This window comes from Cnephaeus nilssonii, assembly GCF_951640355.1.
Source record: "Cnephaeus nilssonii genome assembly, chromosome: 5".
In the NCBI taxonomy this organism is placed as follows: Eukaryota; Metazoa; Chordata; class Mammalia; order Chiroptera; family Vespertilionidae; genus Cnephaeus; species Cnephaeus nilssonii.
The window spans coordinates 103,659,503-103,681,326 of NC_137076.1; the positions used below are offsets into that span (position 1 = coordinate 103,659,503).

General features: G+C 40.0%; 1 protein-coding gene across 6 annotated transcripts in view; it reads right to left on the reverse strand.

Annotated features, from left to right (window-relative positions):
• FBXW11 (F-box and WD repeat domain containing 11) overlaps nt 1-21,824 on the reverse strand; it is a 104,539-nt gene that overhangs the window by 50,603 nt on the left and 32,112 nt on the right. For 2 of the 6 annotated variants that reach the window (XM_079771010.1, XM_079771011.1), the window contains exon 2: nt 13,509-13,610. The exons of the other annotated variants lie outside the window; for them this stretch is intronic. In XM_079771010.1, the coding sequence (XP_079627136.1) occupies nt 13,509-13,610 (102 nt within the window). The remainder of the gene's footprint in view (nt 1-13,508; nt 13,611-21,824) is intronic. 6 annotated transcript variants of the gene reach the window in all.

A 21,824-nucleotide genomic window follows, 5' to 3' on the forward strand; every position in this document is an offset into this window, starting at 1 on the left:
GGAAAAGGTATGTGAATTTCTTTAAAACCTGGGTGAAGGGAAATGTTATTTAACTATGAGTCAAAATTCAGATGTAATAAAAGATAGAAAGATTTGGCTAGATAAAATATTAAACTTTTACATAGCAATATCTTTAAAAACACTATGAACAAAGTCAAAAGGTAAGTGAAAAACTGGAAATATTTGTAATGTATATCACAGATAAAAGGACTTAGATGCCTAAAAATTTTTCTTTTTAATTGAAGGGGTCAAAATTACCAAAGTCCCAATAGGAAATGAGGAAAAGATATAAACAGACCTTTTAATAGATATAAAAAACTCTTAAATAAAAACTGTTCATACTTGTAATTAAAAGGATGCACACATTTCTCACCTAACACTGGCAAATTCCCTGTCTGTTGAACAGGGAGGAAACAGGCATGCCCAGAGGAGAATTTGGCAATATTCAACAAAACTACATAAGTAGTTTTAAACTTTGATCCAGCACTACCTTTGATCCTGCATTTACCTTATGATCCAGCAACCCCACTTCCAGGAATTTTCCCTGAAGTTACACTATAGTTAGGTAACAAACAATATGAAAATACATATGCACAAGGTTATTCACTAGAACACTGGTTGTAATTAAAAAACAAACAAACAAAACAACAACACTGCAAACAAACCACATGGTCATACATTAGATACTGGCTGAGTAAACTATGGTATCAAAATAATAGAGAACTATGTAGCCTGAAGCAAGAATAAGTAAGGCCTCTATGGACTGAAATAGAGTAATTTTCAGCGTATATTTTTAGGTGAAAAAAGTAAAGTGTGAAAGAGTATATCTGTTCATTATTGCATTAAAAAACCCAGAAAGACCCAGCTGGTGTTGCTCAGTGGCTGAGCACCGACCTATGAACCAGGAGGTCACAATTTGATTCCTGGTCAGGGCACATGCCTGAGTTGTGACTCAATCCCCCCGTAGGGGGAGTGCAGAAGGCAGTCAATCAATGATTCTCTCTCATCATTGATGTGTCTATCTCTCTCTCCCTCTCCCTTCCTCTATGAAATCAATAAAAATATATTTTAAAAAACAACCCAGAAAGGATAAACCAGAAACTAATGAAATTGGTTACTAAGTGGAAATAGGATGGAAAGAATAGAAGAAGGGGAAATGACAGAATGAATTACTTTTTGTGTTGACTTAATTCTGAGACCTACATTAAATGCGTTATATACTCAAATAAAATTAAAATCAACAAGGACTGGGAGAGATGGGATATCAGCAGAAATAAATGAACCTAAATATATTTCAAATGAGTAACATAAACACACTTAAAGGTAGAAGAAAACTAATCCAAGTGACTCTTGAACTTAATAGCTAGACCAGGGGTCCCCTCAAACTTTTTAAACAGGGGGCCAGTTCACTGTCCCTCAGACTGTTGGAGGGCCGGACTATAGTTTAAAAAAAAATATGAACAAATTCCTATGCACACTGCACATATCTTATTTTGAAGTAAAAAAACAAAACAGCAAAAACACCCGCATGTGGCCCGCGGGCCGTAGTTTGAGGACCCCTGAGCTAGACTATATAGCCACAAACATGTTACAACTGTAAAGAAACTCAGTGTGGTTAGTACATTTATTTTTCAGTGATATAGTTGAGCAATTCTAAAACTATTTAATATGCATTCCAGAACTGCTCAATTATATATGCTGTGGAAAATAGGAGCCAACATTTCTCACTGTTAGAAAAAGGAGAGTTATGAATATGAAAAGGGTTATTACCTTATAGAAGGCTAGACTGGAGACATCATTGTGAACTTGGTTGTTAATACATAGAAAAGGAGGGAGTCTTTTTTTAATATAGAGAGACGGAGTTATACATACATTACCAAGCACAACTGGCTAAGAGGGCCTGGAAGCAATGACATCCAAAATAGCACACTAACACACATACGACCCAGATCTCAATCCCATTCTTCACTAAAAGAATCAGGGACCCTTGGAGAAGTGACTGATTCCAAGGCTGAGTGTGGGGAAATACAAGATGAGCCTGGAAGTTTTTGTTGCAGCAGAAAGGAAGTGCTCCAGGAATTAGGAGGACAGATCACGAGAACACAGGAGCCAGCTTTGTGTTTGTCCAGGGCACTCACTGGACAAACGTGGACCATCAAAATAAAATAACAACAGATGCTATCTCACTGAATGAAACAGGAAACCACAAGTCTACACAGACACACCAAATGAATAAAACGAAATTTTCATGAAAAGAGAACATTTACACCATTTCAAAGTACCTCTCCACAAAAACAAAACACTTAACCACAAAAGGGAAAAGACGTAAGTTTACAGTGAAGAAAGCTGCTAGATACCACCTAGCTCCAGGAATCAAGATGACCACCATTAGTAATGAGATAAATCAAAACCATGCACCACCCAGCATTACTTTTGTGGTGTTTCTATCGAAGATGAATAACCTAAACCTAATGATAAGAAAACAATAGACAAATCCAAATTGGCAGGCATGCTACAAAATAATGATCTGTAATCAAGTATCTAGATCACAAAAGTCCAGCAAAGACTGAGAAGGAGCTCTCCCAGACTGAAAGAAACTAAAGAAGTCTGACAGGTAAAAGCAACATGTCATGCTGAACTGATACCGTTGCTATAATGGACATTACTGGGACCTCAGATGTAACTGAGCAGAGACTGAGGACTGGATGGCAGTAATGTATCGATGTTAATTTACTGAGTCGACTCTCATGTTAGGATTATGGAAAATACCCTCCTTTGGAGGAAATACACACTGAAACATTAGAGCATGAGAAGCATTCAATCCACTTTGTATTGTAACTTACAACTAAGCTTGACACTGCCTCAAAATAAATAAAAAGCCATCTTTCAATAGATAGTTCACATTAACACCCAACACTTCAGATTACGGGATCAGGTCCATAGGAAAAGTGTGCTGCAATCTTTTGTGCCCCTTTCACCACCACCATCAGGTGATAGTCAACATCTCCCGGTACTGACCTCGGACGCCACAGGGCCCCGTGTCTCCCCAGGCCGTTCCCTACTAGATGACACACACCCCTTCCGGCCCCTGAGCAATGCTGCTTTTGGCCAAGTCTTTTCTTGGAATTAATTAGGGGACCGTTTCTTCTGCCTACCATTACTCTAATCCTAATTTTTCATTTCCTGTGCTCTTAAAGATGAAGGATTTATCATTTGCCTTTTACTCCAAGTGACGCCTGGTTTTCTAAGTGGAGGATGAGGTAGAAGGAAGGTTCCTTATGATAGGGAAATGAGTCTTCACATGCAATCTACCTACAAAGGTTGGCAGCTGGTTTTTATTAACAGAATGCATGGCACATAGTTGGTAGTCAGAAATTTGTATAAGATGTATGAGTGATTCTATGCGTTAAGTATTTTCGGAATAACCTCTAACGGAATGATCTTGATTTTGAACTCTAGTCAGAGCACCCAGGCAATTCAATAGGACAGCATAGGCTGGCACAGCTGTTGTGTCTGGAGTTCTATTTCTTGGCCAAGCAATCCAATAGTATGAGATCTTCTTTTAGTAGGCCAGGCCTTAGCTGACTCAACATATACTCAAATTGCTCAGAGAGGAGAGTTGCCATTTGTAAAGAGGCTTGTGAATTTAGAATATACTACTGAATCACTTTTTTAAAAGGCTTGTTAAACTTTTCCAAAATAATAATGGTCAATCCTAGTGAGAGTACAATGAGATGTAAACCCTCTGGAAAGCAGTTTGACAAGAGATATACAGCATATCTCCTATAATATAGCCTACGCAGTTCAAAAATGCAGGCGAAAATTTTGTGCACAAGGATGGTGATTAGTTTTTTAATAGTAAAAAATGAAGATTCTAAGCAATCAGAAAAATGACACATTTTTGGATATTTGTAAAATACATTATATAGTACTTTCAAATTATGTTATGAGAAATTTTTAATAATAGAACATTAACGTAACCATCCTGAACAAGTGCACAAAGCATATAAAGTATAAAATATAGCACATAAAATTACAGCTGACCCTTGGAAAATGCAGGTGGTAGGGGCGCTGTCCCCCTGGCACAGTCAAAAGTCCATGTATAACTTCTGACTCCCCAAAAACTTAGTTGTCCCTCAGTATTCACAGGGGACTGATTCCAGGACCTCCTCGAATATCAAATCCGAGGATGCTCAAGATTCAAACAGAAAATGGTGTAGATCAATGTATACAGTTGACCCTGTGTATCAGCAAACTCCAAACCATGGAGAGAAAACAGTATTTATTGGGGGGTGGGTGGGGGGAATCCATGTAAAGGTGGACCTGTGCAATGAAAACCTATGTTGTTCAAGGGTCACAATATGTATGTGTGTCCATGTGTACATATCAAAATATATAAAATATATATAAAATAATCTCCACTTGTAAAACATATGCTGGCTTGTGTAGTTCAGTGGTTGAGCATCAACCATTGAACCAAGAGGCCACCAGTTCAATTCCTGGTCAGGGCACGTGCCCCAGTTGCAGGCTCAATTCCCAATAAGGGGCATGCAGGAGGCAGCCGATCAATGTTTCTATCTCTCTATCCCTCTCCCTTCCTCTCTCTCTAAAATCAATAAAAACATAGGTTTTTTTAAAGTTATCTTAAAGATCGTAAAAACAAAATAAAACATATGCACAGATTAAAAACTAAAGCTTTGCCAAAATATTGAGTGGTACTCCCTAAATTGAAAATTACTTGTCATTTTCCTTTACCCCAACATTCAACAATATGCATGCACTGTATAACCAGAAAGAGTATTTTTTAAGCAAAATGAAAATACAAGCTAGTCTTCAAAGCAAACAATTTATACTCAAGGTATTCTTTCAACTCACATGAATATGTAAACTCAAAGAACTCAGAGAACTGGTGAGGGAGAAGACAGGAGAGAAAAAACAAACGTGGAATATAATTTCAGGCAGTGCTAAGTGCTATGAAGAAAAAATAAATAAAGCAGGGAGAAGGCACTGAGTGAAAAGGAGAGTTATTTTAGATTGGGTGGTTAGAGAAGGCCTCTAAAAAAAGGTATTTGCTTATGTAAGCTACAGGTATAGTAAATTGCATTCCTATTGTGTAATTGTTTTAAGATTGAGAAAACTCTGTTTACAACTTAAAATAATCATCTCTATGAGAATAGTTTCTACTTTAAGAAGCAGTAAGGTATAATGGAATAGAGACTAGGTTTAAAGCCTTAGTAGGTGTGTACCCTTAGGCAAGCCACAAGCTCTCTTTCTCTCTATCTGAATTTGCTCATGTTTCTCTCTGTGTCTCTCCCCCTCCCTTCCACTCCCTCTAAAAATCCATGGAAAAATATCCTTGGGTGAGGATTAACAAAACAACAACAACAAAAAGACACTAAAATGAAGTGAGATTATACCAATGAAAAAGGGGTACTCTCATAAACAAAACAATGTAAATCCATAGAAATACATAAAACCAGCATTTGTTTTACAAACAACTGGAGTAGTTTGAGTAGTATGAGGCATAACACATTTTTGTTGAAAAATGTAAAAAGACATCTTTTAATGTGGTCTGAACCCCATTTACCCACTTCCCTATCCTCAAATTATACTGTTAAACCTTATCCATCATACCCATTGTTCTGGAAACCATAAATTAAAACCATTAGTAAAACCAGTTTTAGTGTTAATTTTCTCACAGCAGAGGCTCTCTTCCATAGAAAAATGCATGTGATTTCTTGGATGCTAGTCAGGCATGGTGGCACCATCAGAACTTTCAGCAAGATAGGAATTTACTTGCTGATCACCAAGTCACCCTGACTTCAGAAAATAGGACGTGGAAACAATTTTTTTAAAATTTCCAATTAAAACAAGAACAGATAAAAATAATTCTTTTAGAAAAATGTTAAAACGAATCTTTGTTTGGCACTAAACTTTCAAAGCTCATCACCATTAACAAGACACTCTGAAGCTAGGACTATATGTAAAAGCAGAGCGTGGGGCCACGGGCCTGCAGAGGTTGGTGACTGATGATCCTAAGGAAAGCAAGAACAGCCAGAGCTTGAAAGACTTCTGTGAGTGGGCGTCACTGGGTACAAGGAAGTGAAACCTGAGCATATGATTTCAAATCAATTGGAGAAAATCTGTATCAGAAAACAGGTTGGCCATTTAGAAAGAATGTGGATCCCTAATAGATAGCATACACCAATATAAATGACAGAGAAACTGAAAGAATTACATGCAAAACATAAAGACATAAACCAGTAAAGGAATGGCAAAGGAGTATCTATATATATATATAAAGAGGTGATATGCAAATTAGGCCAGGATGCCGTAACTGTCATGGCCAGCTCAGGAGGAGGCTGCATGCCACCCCTAGCCCCAGCGGACACGCACCAGGGGTGGAGATGTGCTCCGAGCGGCCACAGCGCAGCTCGGAGCACACCCCCGGTGGGTGGCGGTGGCAGCCAGAGCGAAGCAGCCCAGGTCCCGGGAGCCTGGCAGCAGCCGGAGCGAAGCAGCCCGGATCCCGGGTGCCGGAGGGAAGCCAGTGCCAGCATCCAGGGGAAGGAAGGCCTATTCTTGCACGAATCTTTGTGCATCGGGCCTCTAGTGATTACATAAAAAGTAAAATTTCTTTCAAAACTTGTTTCAGGGTAAAAAGCATTATAAGCAAAACTGAAAGGCAAGTGTCAAACTGGAGGAAATATTTGCAATAAGATTTCCTGCAAATCATACTTTAAATAAATATGTATGTACATTCCACCTCACTAGCAAGCAAACAAATGTACATTATGACATTATATTATTTTTACATTTTCATTCATCACTATGGCAAAGACACACAAGATTAAAATACCCAATGCTACTTAGGGCATATGAAAAGGATGAGTGGACTCCCATCCATTGCTTTTAGGAATATAACTTGAGCCAGCCCCTCTTTTTTTAATATTTTTTTAAATATATCTTTATTGATTTCAGAGAGGAAGGGAGAGGGAAAGAGAGACAGAAACATCAATGATGAGAATCATTGATCGGCTGGCTCCTGCACGTCCCCTAATGGGGATCAAGCCCACAACCCAGGCATGTGCCCCCGACCGGAATCGAACCTGGGACCCCCTCAGTCTGCAGGCTGAGGCTCTATCCACTGAGCCAAACCAGGTAGGGCTGTTTTTTGTTTTTGAGCCAGCCTCTCAAAAGTATAATTTAGCAACCTAAAGTGTTTTAATTGTGCACACTCTTTCACCTAAGAAATAAGTATATTTAGGTATAAAAATGATCTACTCAATATGACTTAAAATGTTTCAAAAAGTAAAGCAGTCTTTATACAAAAGAGAGGGTTTCTTAAAATCAGTAATATATCTATTAAGGGGAGTGTTATGCAGTGATTTAAAATGATGGTAGAAAGTCTTAATGCATCATGTTAATATATCATTTTTTATTATTAGTTGAAATTTAAACAAGTGCAGGTTATTTTTAATCATATTTTAAAAGCAAAACTTAAATATTTTTAAAGCTATCCAGAGCTATGACAATGACTGAACTAAACTGGTCTACCCTCCATGAAAACAATTTAGCCATAAATGAAGCACTGCCCACTTTGTGATAAATCACTAAGCTATACACTTAAGATTCTGCACTTTTCTATAATATGCTGTAATTCAAAAAAGAAAAATAACAGTCCTCTCCTTCACCCTTCCCAACCTACAAATGATAAAGGTGCCATTAGTGGAAGACTTACAGACTTTGTGAATCTGGGACAGGTCTGCAATACAATATTAAGGAAAAAGGCCCTGGTCAGGTAGCTCAGTTGGCTAGAGTGTAGTCCCCATACACCAAGGTCGCAGGCTCAATCCTTGGTCAGGGCACATACAAGAATCAACCAATGATTGCATAAATAAATGGAACAACAAATTGATGTTTCTCTCTCTCTCAAAGCAATAAAAAAAAATGAGGAAATAAAGAAAGCTGCATTCTGCTTATTGTAGGGTGAGCCCAAAGGGGGCGGGAGGACTCCCTGTAATTGTAGTTACATATCCTCCCATGAACAAAGAGAACAAATATGCAAAGAAAGGCAGACAACAACCCCTTTCATCTGTTGGGGTGGGTGGGAAAGATTATTTAACTTGTCTGCATACAGATAACTTAATAAAATACTGATAGTCCTTGACCAAGCAATTATACTTCTAGGAATTTATTCTACAGACATAATCATGCAAGCCAAAAAATATATGTTCAATGAAATTAGTAAAGTGCTGTCACACACACACACACACACACACACACACACTAAAGCCTCAAGTTCCTCAAATAAGGAACTGGCTATAGTAATACAAAAAATAAAAAAATTTACAGCCCGGCTGGCGTGGCTCAGTAGTTGAGCATCAACCTATGAGCCAGGAGGTCATGGCTCAATTCCCGGTCAGGGCACATGCTCGGGTTGCGGGCTCAATCCCCAGTGTGGGGTGTGCAGGAGGCAGCCAATCAATGATTCTCATTATTAATATTTCTATCTATCTTTCCCTCTCCCCTCCTCTCTGAAATCAATAAAAATATAATTTTTTTAAATTACAAAGCCATATGATAAAATACTATTACATAGCTATAAAACAGTAGGGTTTTATATGCTGATATGAAAAAATGATCAATGCATATTATTAATTAAAAAAGTTATTAATAAAAAATAAAAAATATGTAGTATGGTTCTGTTTGTATTTTTTAAAGCTTTTTTTCTGAAATAATGGGAAACCAGTAAGGGATACTTTGGCAAGTGAGACCTGGGATCGAAGGAAACTTTACACATCTTTTATAACCTTCAGTACAACTGCATTATTTTTAAATCTTTGAAGCTTGTTTAAAAATTTTTGAATGCTGACATAAAACAGTGATTTGTCAAACTCCTTTTTTATTTAAGCCTTCTAAGATTTGCTCAAAGTTGGAGAAGGAAAGAGTTGAAGAACAGTTTACAATTTAAAAATTTGTTCAAGGTTGATTTGAATGTTTCTCTTTATTTGTGTGTGTGTGAAAATTTCCATAGGAGTGAAGATTTTATGTAAAAAATTCTAAGAGCTCTGCTATATAAAACAGATAAATGCAGAGTTATTCTGGGCATTTAAAAAACCATGTTTATAATCATTATCATCACCATAACAACACAGAGAACCTGCATGATTTGATGGATTCTTCCCTGCCCAACGGGCAGAGAGAAGACAGACCAAATGTCCCTCTGGGTGGTGATGAGTGGTGAGATTACCAATGGATTTTTTATTTTTTATTTTTTTTTGGTAACCAAAGGAGAACACCTGACAGCAGGGGCCACATCAGGTGCACGGTCTTAATTTTCTTATCCTTACCCTGCCCTGGATCTAAGACTCTAAGACTGGAATTCTCACTTCTTGAGTAGGGAGCCAGGAAAAGAAATAGATTTTTGTCCCCAAAAGAGTAGGCAATCAGCAAGAGAGGTTGCTGTTACCTTCCTCTACTTCACAGAACTCTGCAGTAGATAAAACTGCCTCCATTTGGGGGGATAAGGAAACTGAGGTCAGGAAGGCAATAATGTGCCTAGTGTCAGAGCTATGGAGCAGCAGAATAGAATTCAAGAGTAGAATTCAGGTTTGTATGCTCCAGAGGCAGGATTCTTTCTACCAAGCTGTCTCCCTTCTCTAAAACGTATCCTCTCAGGTGGCAGCTGTAAGTTCCGACTGCGGTGTTCTCAGACCGCTGTGGCTCACTGTACGAATCCCAAGAAGAGAAACAAGCAAAGCAGCTGCCAAGAAGGTATATTCCTGTCCCACACTATCTCCACTGGAGCTAGGAAGGAGGCACTAAACTTGATTCTCGTGATCCACGCTGTCATTCCACGTAACCTGTCCTACCCCTGCAGAAAGCTCTTCACACCCGCTCCAGTGGGAGCTGCCGATGGCGTTCCCAAGAAAAGCTGTCCGCCCACTAACATTGAACCTCTACATTCGAGTCCATTAGCTTTAGGCTTTTAACACTAAAAATAAAGAGTTTCAACCTAAAAATGGCAGTTGCCAAGTTGATGTCACTACAGCATGCTGACTAAAATATTAGCTTTGCAGTTACCAGACCTCGGTTTATTACTCAGTTCTGCCACTTAAAATAAATGTGTAGCCTTAGGCGATTCAATTCAACTTCATATACAAAAGAGGCATGATAGACAACTTCCCCATAAAGGATTAAATGAGATAACCTTGTGCCTGTAGCCCGACATAGCCAGGAGGAGGTGGAAAATAAATGACCAATACTGTACCAGTATTAACACTGGCGTCACTCTTGTGCCACAGAAGTCTTGGAGTCTTAGAAAACATCCTACATGGTCTGAACTCTCGAGTATCTGATGTTAACAATCAACTGGTTGAATCTGGCTATCTGAACCAACTAAAACAGCAATGCAGTTCAGCTTGGTTCACGTACATCTAGATATTCCAGTTCAACTATCCTAAAGAATGCTGAGGGTTTGGTCCTAGTTTAAACTGGTTCCCACAGACAGGTCTGGCTAACTTCCGAGTTTTATTACGCATACACACTGGACACTGTGGTTCAGTCTGGACTTGTGTTCACAGGTCTCCTTTCTACAACAGGCTTCTTGAGAGCAGGTAACAAGTCTGTGCTGTTCATCTCTATATGCCCAGTCCAGGGCAGGCCCTGCACATACCAAATGTCAGTCAACAGCCATGGAATTCAACTACAGAAACGCCACTGAGGAATCTCACTAGCTTTCAGGTTCAGAGAGCTCATTTTGGCAAAGGGAATGCAATTTCCCCTCCTACAGACATCTGGCAGGCATTTCATTTTTTATTCTGAAATAATGACTACACAAGTTATACACCAGATATCAATAGTCAAGTTTTCATGGACAAAATGAAGATGGAAAACTCTAGAAATAGTAACATTCCAGTGTAAAATTGTAGAATCAGATAAATCTGGAGCTCAAATGCCAGCCCCATCACTTCACAGCTATTAACTTGGTCCAATCACACACATCACCTCTGAGACTCACCTTCCACACTGAAAAATGGGGATGATAAGGCCTACCTCACACGATTATCACCAAGCTGATGCCTGTGAAGCACCAAGCTGGTGGGAAGTGATTTTTTTAAAACAGGTTTATTGAGGTAAGTGATTTTTATTTTTTTATGCCTTTTCCATTCTCATCTACAGAAAAAACTAGAGGGATTGCATTAGGCCTAACGATATCTACATCTTTACTCTTGCTTTTCAGAAAATTCTTTCATTCAGTCATATAAATAGGCTAATTGGCTAAAGTTAAGCTGTCAATAGGTCCCGTGTGATCATTTTAAGGGGGACCCTTTCATGCAACTCAGGAGCACAAGCCAAGTCAACCAGGCTCTCCGGGTGGCCTGATCCTGCTCACCTGGACTTGCTGTGCAATGTCAAGCAAGTCATCTTTGTGATAAACCAAACATACAGCACATAAGCAACAGGCATTCTCTGAAAGCTCAAACCCAAATTCCGTCACTACATTTTAGCACCGGTTGGAGACCGGAAATGGAGAGGAAGTACTGGTATTAAAATGATACGTCAGACCAATGAGAAAGAGAAAGGCAGTCTCCCAGCTTAATAACATGTTTACTTTTCATCACAAATGGAACAAAACGGAGTGATGATGTCCTCCTTTCAATCAGCTGAGTACACATTTCATTCTATACACTAAAGCAAACAAAACCTAACAAAACCCCCTCTGCACCGGGAAAGACAATATTTGCTCCACTCACATTTTAGTGAGTATCTATCATTCAATATTTCACTTTATTTCAAAGTCCAATCAAGGCAAAGTTTCCATTTTTTCTCTTAAATGATTTTCACTGGGAGAGATGAGTCAAAGACAAACTTTTAACACATTTCAGTTTCCATTTCCACAAGGTAGGAACCCATACTTCCACCCACTCACCCCACCTTGTGAATTCCCAACACTGTTCAAAATATACTGAGTGATGCCTTTCCACTCACTGGTCAATTACTTTTAACTGAGTGCAAAAAAAGTTTCTGCACTTCCAAACCTCACAATTCTCCCCTTCTGAAACTTCTACCCCGACTAAAAAGCAATTGTAACATTCAATAAGCGTTTTTCAGAAAAATAGAGACAAAGAGGTACACTATTACTATAATGCAAATAACCATTATTCATGCACTACTCCGGCCACTTAAGAACATTGCTGTTCAAGTGACAGCGCATGCAGAGGCTGCTTTTCCACAGAGAATACTCATTACCACGCAGCCTCACTGAAACACCCAGTCTCTGGCCCCCACGAGTTATAGCCCACCTTTTTATGTAGACTCTAAGACAACTGGATCTTATACTGAATCCACTCTCCAGTTAATGTATTAGTGAAATTACGGTACCACTTTCTACAGAAAGCAATTTGAATCAATAACCACACAAATGCTAATCAGAATGTTTGCCAACAAGCACATAAAATGCACAATCCCAATATGAAGGAAGTGTTCCTCCTTCCTGGCTGCCCAGTTCCATTTAAAGACCGGAACGTGAATAGAAAGATAACCTTGAGAACAGTCAAGTCACCCCTGCCACTAATCATATCCCTCTGGCTCACTTCCTGATTTTACTCTTTCCCTGCAACGGGGCAGTCTCACCAGGATGCCAGGAATTTAATAATGCTTTTTAAAGATATATCAAACTGTCTGGAATATGCAGTGATGAAAACAGAATACTGCCATTGAAACCACACTTAATTAAATACATGCTTTCTCTAACCAGAGCTTCCCCAGGGACGCCACAATGTCTTCTGCCTGGCACTCTGAGAATCCGTCCCAATGGCGAGTTCAGTCCACCTGCACTCCTGCAAACAGTTTGTTTTTCCTGAGCAGCCCCTCCCCACTCCCCCCAAAAGTTTTACTTTTATCTGTGGAATTCTCTGCCGGCCTCGGCCTGGAAGCTGGGTGGACCCAGAGGACAGGTGTCAGGTCTGGCCTTCGGGAAGTGGCCCAAACGGACAGTTGTTGGCAGCATGAAGCTGTGATCTTTGTAAACTTCAATTTGAGGCTTTCTACCCTTGGGGATTCTCTCCCCCACTCCTTTTCTGAAGGAGGGAGAGAAAGCAAGCCAAAAGGATGAGTTTCAAAATAGAAAAACCACCGTTTTAATTATAAAACCCTCCCGATTGAACAGAGAGCTGTTAAAAGTAGCCAAATGGAAAATGTCAGGGTTTTGGGGCACATGCACACTATTAAACATGAGAATCACAACTTCCAGGGACGGGGTAAGAATTAAAAGCAGGAGCAGAAAAAGAGGAGCAGAACAGGGCCCAGCCGAAGACCCGTTTGCTCAGAAGGGCCCCTCCTGGTCCTAACTCCGCCACGTGGGCCCCCAGGCTGGAGGAAAGCAGAGGGTTACACAGAACATTCAGCAGACTTAACATTGGATTAAACACACTACTGCAAGTTTCAACAAATGTTCATGGCATACGTAAAAACACATTTACAACAAGAAAGAAGAGAGGCACCTGGAGACATCTGACACTGGGCATGCTCTGCAGGCAACTCAGTGCGCACATGCTCTCTACCAGGTTGGCGCAGCCTAGCCACAAAGACCTTGGCACAGAACACTGCAGGATGACAAAAAGGAAGGAAGAGAAGAAGCAGTTAGAGGCCGCAACAAATCACTCCTTCACACAGGCAACTTGAATGTTAGTTAGCGGGGGTGCACCCTTGGCAGTTTGGAGGTCAGGGATGGCGGTGATAGGCAACTTACTGAAACCTTGGGAGAGGGCCCACTTTCTGTCCTATTAAGAGGTTCCTGCTGCCAACCACTAATCCTTTAGACACGGTTGAATCAAGAGGGAAAGAGAGCGATTAAATGAAAACCCATTAAAGGGAACTGTGAAAGTTTGAATGCAAAACGAGATTAGTGGTGAGATTTTGACTACAACTTCATAAAAGTAAGTTTATGTCATATAATTGCCATCAATACGGGCACCTTAAATGTGTTCTCTAATTCCCACACCACAGAGTAAGGAAACTGAGGCTCAGAGGTTAAGTCATTTGCAAGGGCACACAGCAGAGGGGAGAGCCAGAATTTCAAACCCTGGTTTGTCTGTTATTAAAACCCATATTCATTCCATAAGACTGGTGCCTCTTTTGTAAGAACTTTGGTCACCTGAATTTTTATCATGTGGTTAGTTTTGCACTTCCCTAAATAAAATCACAGGAAACCTAGAGACATTAAGCAATAGGAACAAGAAAGATGAGTGATAGATTGATAGAGACAAGCAATTAAAAAGAGCTAATTAAAAACACATCTGATTTTTGGTGTCATCCACATTTTGCCTTCCCAAAGAAAAAACTTGGGAATATCATGATTTTCACCTTGGACTTTGTTTACAAAGTTCATTGGACATGAGCAAGAATTAAAAGCTTATTCATTTACCTATTCCATTCTCTTTGAAAAGCTTGCTGGTTTTCAGGGAAATAAGAAAAAAGATAAAATATAAAAATAAACATGCATTATGATTAGTATTTTAAAACCACTGGATTACTTATGGTATTCAAAGTGCTTTTTCAGATCTAAGGTCAATTAATTTACTATGGCAAAATCAATAATCACGCAAAAAAATTTGAAGGTGGGTATTTGGGTTTAACTATACTCCAGAAGTCTTAGAGCCGACCTCATAAACTGTTTATCCTAGCTATAATTAGGAGCATCAAACATCCTCATGTACTATAAACAAGTCCAGGTTTCTACTTGTTATTCCAGCATAATTTTCACGTTTTGTTCTGGTTTGGTAGATAAATTCTATGGTTACCCCAAAGGTAACATACAAAGACTGCTATGCTTGAAAGCAGATACACCTGGTTCCTCCTATCCAGCATCTGCCACTTACTAGTGACATCTCACCCACAGTGTAACTAGAATATTGAGATTATTTTGAAAAGGCAGTTAAGAATACAAAACTGAGGAATCAAATGGAATTTTTAAAAAAACGAAGCAGCTTTTTTTGGTAACAATGAAAATGCCATACGTTTCCAATGTGTGCCTTTATTCCAAAGCTTACCATAGCCAATATATTAGAAGTGCATCACTGATACTCCAGGCAGACATATTCTGTCACCCCAACACTTTCAATAGAGTGTCACAAAAGATGCTGCATAAATGCTTGTATAATGAAAACAGCTGCCATTTATCAAGCTCTTGTAATATGCTGGACAGCTGACATAGTAAACCCTCACAAACGCTTGTAAGACAGGTATTATGCACTTTACAGAAGAGGAAACTGAGGGTCAGGAGAGCTTGATTTGTTGAAGTAGCAACTTGTCCAAAGTGCAAGAGAACAAGAGCTAACTGATGGCAGAATTAGTTAATTAATCCTGTCTGACTCTAAGCAAACTTGTTTTCTTCCCACTACAACAAACTCTATCCAGAGATGTGTAGCAAATGCTTATTAAAAGAATACTTACATCAACACAAATCACAAGTAAACAGGCAGAGAAAAGGCCCCAAACCAACACATAGCTATACATAGATTATACAAATTACTTGATTTAAATAAACTCCCAACATCCTCATAGTTCAATTTCAATTTTGGGGGGGGAACTAATTCCAAGTTAACACCAAAGTCACCTACAAATCAATGTTCATTTATTCAGTAAAAACAGTCAGGTGCCCTCTGCAAGGTTTACTATATTTGCCTTGACCCTTGTGGGGTAGCTCAGTTGGTTAGAGCATCATCCGGATATACCAAGGTTTGATCCCCAGTCGGGGCACATACAAGACTCAACAAGTGAATGCATGGACAGATGGAACAACAAAATTGATGTTTCTCTCCCCCCACCCCTTCCAATCTCTCTCTCTCTCTAAAATTAATAAATATAAATTTTTAAAAATGTTTGCTTCAAAGGTTAAAAACCATGAAGGCATAAGATACAGTACCCTGATTAGATTCTGCTAATAACTTGGGATCCAAAACTTTTTAAAAAAAGTCGGTAAATTTTCATTCAATAAATCAAAGAATCATAAACTATGAAAACAGGAAGACTATTAGTCCAAACTTCCACCCCTGATATTAGAAGTGAAGACACCAAAGTGCAAAGGAAAATAATGATCTTCCCCAGGTTTTCTAACCATCTAATGATCTAACCAATGCGTACAAAAATATGGAAAGCAATTAATAAAGAAAATTTTGAGACTTAAGAAAGTTCTAAGAATTTAATCTCAAAACATTAACTGTTATAACCAAGGCGCTGACAAGTACTTCACTGAGGTAGACGCTGTGACCTGTGGGCACGGGGCTGCAGTCTCCCTCCAGCAGGGCCATGTGGGTGCTGTTGAACACCAAGTTCTCTTGTCTCCTCATTTTCATGCCAAGTCTAGACACTGGGCCTGACTCTCTCTCTCGCCAATCCTACCTATCTTTGCTTGCTCCCTCTCCTCTCTCTTCCCTTTAGTGTTAAATAAAAATTTCTTCCAAAAAAACATACATTAACTGTTTATTACAAGGGTTTTTTAAAGCTTGGTATTGAACTTCAGGAAAAAAATTTTAAAGGACGCTTTGAGGGTCTAATTTCCAAGAATTTATCTTTCTGTTATCCATGGAAAACACTGCGGGACAGAGAGCGGTGCAGTATTTATAAAAGGTACTGGCACTGCCCTACTTTCACACTCCATTACCTTGCAGCTAAGTGACCAACCACAGCGCTGAAAACAGTCTTCAATAGGAAACGCCACTCACCCATCTTTTAATAAGGAAGGCCATACTGCTAGTCTGAACAAGAGTTCTCTTAGGTCTAATAACCCAACAGAACGTTGGATTTAATTTGAAAATTAAGGGTAAAAATAAAAGTTCCACATTTATCAACCTAAGAGCATTAAAATGCAACTAGGACCACAGCAGTAATTGATTCTTGAAGCTTCTAATTTTAAATTTAGAGACCTAGTTGGAAACCCATGTTGACTATTACAGAATAACTATTATCCATCATTCTTTAACTGAATAATGTAAAGACTTCTTCATAATGGCTATATTTACAATGTATACGATTCTCTCTCTCTCTCTCTCTCTCTCTCTCTCTCTCTCTCTCTCTCTCTCTCTCTCAAAGCTAATTTTTAAAGTAGTTTATATTTAAACGTCTAGAACACTATCTCATTGTTAAATATGTCTAAAAAACTTACCCGATACCTTGGGTGTGTCCCAATTTTAACAAATACTTATTGACCTACTTATTAAGCTAACAATAACACAAACTAAGCCTCTTTCAAAACTTCAGCCTCAAGCTCAAGAGAAACCCAGGGAGATCACAATGGACATACTTAAGGGAGGCCTTTCATGGGTAGAGCCCCTAGGAAATGTTTGTTATAATTTCACATTTAGCCCTAGCTGGTTTGGCTCAGTGGATAGAGCGTCGGCCTGTGGACTGAAGGGTCCCGGGTTCGATTCCGATCAAGAGCACATGGCTGGGTTGCAGGCTTGATCCCCAGTAGGGGGTGTGCAGGAAGTGGCCAATCAATGATTCTCTCTCATCATTGATGTTTCTGTCTCTCTATCCCTCTCCCTTCCTCTCTGAAATCAATAAAAAATATATATTTAAATAATAATAGTATAATAATTTCACATTTAGCTACTTGTAATGACCAGTATTCTGTCTTAGGATTGTTCACAGCGAACAGGAAACAATTCACATGGGGTCCTAATATTAGCAAACATCCAATTAGACAGACTATATTTATAGGTTCTATAGCCAAGGACTATCACATTAGTTAAGGAAACTAGGAGTTTATTCATTTTGTCATATCTACTATATAACCAAAAGCCAAAATGGGCCACAATGCTGAGAAACACTGTCAGTCATTCTGGACAAGAAGAAGAAGAACGTCTGGCATTTTTCGAAAGCAAACGGTTACTAAAAGAGGTGGGAGAGGAATGCTCTAGGTTCTCTTCATATTGCCATAGGAACCACAAATCAAAAGGAAAATGTGCTTGCAGGCACCTTGTCTTCTGATTGGCTGGCTTGAAGAAGAACTCAAAAAAGCTAATGCTGGTCTGTTTCTAGATGGACTGTTTTGAATATTCTGCCCTGATTGCTTCTCAAAGAGGCAATTCTTTTAAAAGCTAACCAAAGAGGTATTTTATGTTGTCTCTCTAATATCACTCTGATTTAGAAATGTCTTATTGTAGGTTTTCTACAAACCCCATGAATTTTTTTCTTTAAACCACTTCCCACAGAATCAGTACCAGCCTCTTCTAACTCTTCTCATCATGCCTGAGATAACCAAGTTGAATGGTTTAATACTATCCCATTCAACAAAAAATGTATCTGAACTTAACATCTATCTGTAGACAGAAAAGCAAATAAGACATTCTCTCCATTCTCTCTCCTGCCCAGCTCAGAGGAGGGAATCTTAAGAATGCACAGTGTAAATACACACACACACACACACACACAGGCTTGCATACAAATAGACTTAGCCCACCCAAAGGATAGGATGCCTGAACTAAGCCATCAAGGATGAGTAGGAGGCAGCCAGGGGAAAAAGAGAAAGACATTTCAGGCGGAATAAATAGCATAAGCAAAGCCAAAGAGCTAAGAAATGGCATCCTGTTCAAGGATGTGCAAAGAATTTAGCATTACTAAGGTATTTGAATGTGAGATGAGGAAAAGTTGAGAGAGAGAGAGAGAGAGAGAGAGAGAGAGAGAGAGAGAGAGAGAGAGAGAGAAGCCAAATCACAGAGGTCTTTCCTGTACCAACCATTCTATCGAACTTGGGACTTCATCCTGCAGGACAACAGCTCTTACAAAGCATGCTATTGCTCACCAGTCAACAGCCAATCCCTCCCCGGTGTGCGGTCAATATTTTATCAACGTGTACAAGACTTTCATTCCTGCAACTCAGCATACATACCGTTCCAACAACAGCTGTCAGAGGGATAGCAGGAGGCGCTGCAGCACTCTGGCAAGGGTGGAGGTGAGGTTTTTTGACTAAGGTAGGGCGTAAAGCTTACTATCAGACCCCATGTTTCCTAGGACATGTGGGGAAAACCTGCCACATGCCAGAACAGAGAGAAAAGAGGTCTGCTCAACAGTAATCCCATGATCAAGAGGGGAAGTAAGTAGTACAATAACCATGTATGCTGTTACAGATAGTGTGAAATAAAGTGTTTGGAATCTTTTAACGCCTTCAAGTGAGACATCAAACACTTTTAAATTCAAACCACTGCTAGAGGCAATGAGGAGACAACTATTAAACTGTTTTAGGCAGAGGAGTGACCCTTGGCAGCTGGAGTGGAGCATGTTAAAGAGGAGGTCAGTCTCTTAGAGGAACTACAAAACAGTCTTGTTTCTGTTTTACAACCAATGCAAACTTCTTTAAGCTGGGCTACAGAGAGCAGACCTGAGTGCCGGCACTCACCTTGGGAAGCACATGCCTGGAGGCCATTTTTACACTCAGCCTAGGTTCTGTTTGCCAGTAACACTCCCAACAAAAAACACCATGATCTTGAAATGGGGGCTACTGAATACGGAGGGAGTGACATCAAAGGTCCATTTTATGGCAACCACTGGGCTTACACCCTCTGCACTGGGAATCCCTATCCAGGACCGGGGATGTGGTCCTGAAGAATCACACAGCAGGGGGGCTCAGGAGGTTATATAAAGGCAGCTCTCTAATCCTAGGTGTGAAAGCAACAGAACACCTATTTTCTTTCTACTGGAGGCTGTCCTCAGCTCCAAGCAAATAAAGCATTCAAGTTAATCCAAATCAGGGATTGTCCTATTGTGTCGGAATTCTCAGACTTGCTTTTCAAAAAGTAGCAAAAGGTACAAAAGGTACTGAAAATAGGGCCACAAAACTCTAAAAAGATTCAGAACGTAGGTTTCTGCTGTTTAAATGCTTGATGGCAACCTATAAGAAAGCAAACTCTCACCAAAATTACTATTTTGTTTTTTAAAACTAAAAGAATCATAATACAGTAATCAGGTTGTAAAATAAAAGTTAATTCACAATTTAAAGGCATCTCCCAAAGCCATTTAAAGAACTGACTAGTGGCCCCCTGCCTTAATTATAAATGACTTTCTCTTCCTTATAACGGTATTTTATTGTAAAGTATTTGACAGTAACCATGTGACATAAACTAAGAAAGGAACTATGCTTTAATTCTTAGCAACTGTACTATAGGACTAAGTTATAGATAATTCAACACAGGGTATTTTCAGGCTAGAATATATGTTAAAGGAAGAAAGGGCAGGGGGAGAAGAAGGCAGTGGAAGGAGGAGAAAAAAAGGGTAATGAGGAATGAGGAAAACTGAAGTTTACTATCTGTCAAGTTTTAGAGATTCAAACACAGCCAAACAGAAATTATGAACTCAAAGCCAGAGCCCAAATTTTCATTAAACCCTACAATTAACAAAACTTTTAAATTCCAATCAATCTTATCTGGAATGATTATCTATGATAAAATTCCAGAACCCAAAAGTTAACAAAATTAAAATGGATCTGTGGAGTTAAGTTATCTTTGGTAAAAGGATGAAGGGTAAGTTTTCTTTTTAAATTTTTATTCATCCATATTATCTGATTTTTTTCAAATGAACATGGTATGGTTAATATTTTAATACTACCTTGTGTGATTTTAAGTGATGCTTTATTTTGTTTAATTATATAACTAACTAGAGGCCCGGTGCACGAAATTCGTGCACGGAGGGGGGTTGTCCCTCAGCCCAGCCTGTACCCTCTCCAATATGGGACCCCTCAAGGGATCGGGCCTAAACGGGCAGTCGGACATCCCTCTCACAATCCAGGACTGCTGGCTCTCAACTGCTTGCCTGCCTGCCTTCCTGATTGCCCCTAACCGCTTCTGCCTGCCAGCCTGATCACCCCCTAACCACTCCGCTGCCAGCCTGTTTGCCCCCAACTTCCCTCCTCTGCCAGCCTGGTTACCCCTAACTGCCCTCTCCTGCAGGGTTGATCACCTCCAACTGCCCTCCCTTGCAGGCCTGGTCCTTCTCAACTGCCCTCCCTTGCAGGCCGGGTGCCTCCCAACTGCCCTCTCCTGCTGGCCATCTTGTGGTGGCCATCTTGTGTCCACATGGGGGCAGGATCTTTGACCACATGGGGGCAGCTATATTGTGTGTTGCAGTGATGATCAATCTGCATAGCACTCTTTTATTAGATAGGATAGAGGCCTGGTACAGGGGTGGGGACCAGCTGGTTTGCCCTGAAGGGTGTCCCTGATCAGGGTGGGGTTCCCTTGGGGTGTGGGGCGGCCTGAGCGAGGGGCCTGTGGTGGTTTGCAGGCCGGCCACGCCCCCTGGCAACGCAAGCGGAGGCCCTGGTATCTGGAATTTATTTTCCTTCTACAGTTGAAACTTTGTAGCCTGGAGCGGAGCCAAGCCTGGGGCTCCCTCCAAGGCCCGCAGCTATTTGTGTTGGGGTTATAATTGAAACTTTGTTGCCTTAAGCGGGTGGGCCCAGCCAGGGTGTGCAGAAAGCTTTGCTTCCCCTGTTGCCGGCGGCAACCCTGGCCTGCTCTCTCAAGCTCCATTCTGCCGCCATTTGTTTGAATTTGTTTACCTTCTATAATTGAAACTTTGTAGCTTGAGTGGAGGCTTAGGCCTGCAACGGCTGGCAGAAAGCTTGGCTTCCTCTGTTACCTAGGAAACCTTGCTCTCTGTGGCTGTAGCCATCTTGGTTTGGGTTAATTTGCATACTCGCTCTGATTGGATGGTGGGTGTGGCTTGTGAGTGTGTCAGAAGTATGGTCAATTTGCATATTTGTCTATTATTAGATAGGATTATATAAACATCTGTAGTTTAAAGGTGTTAAAACGCTGGAT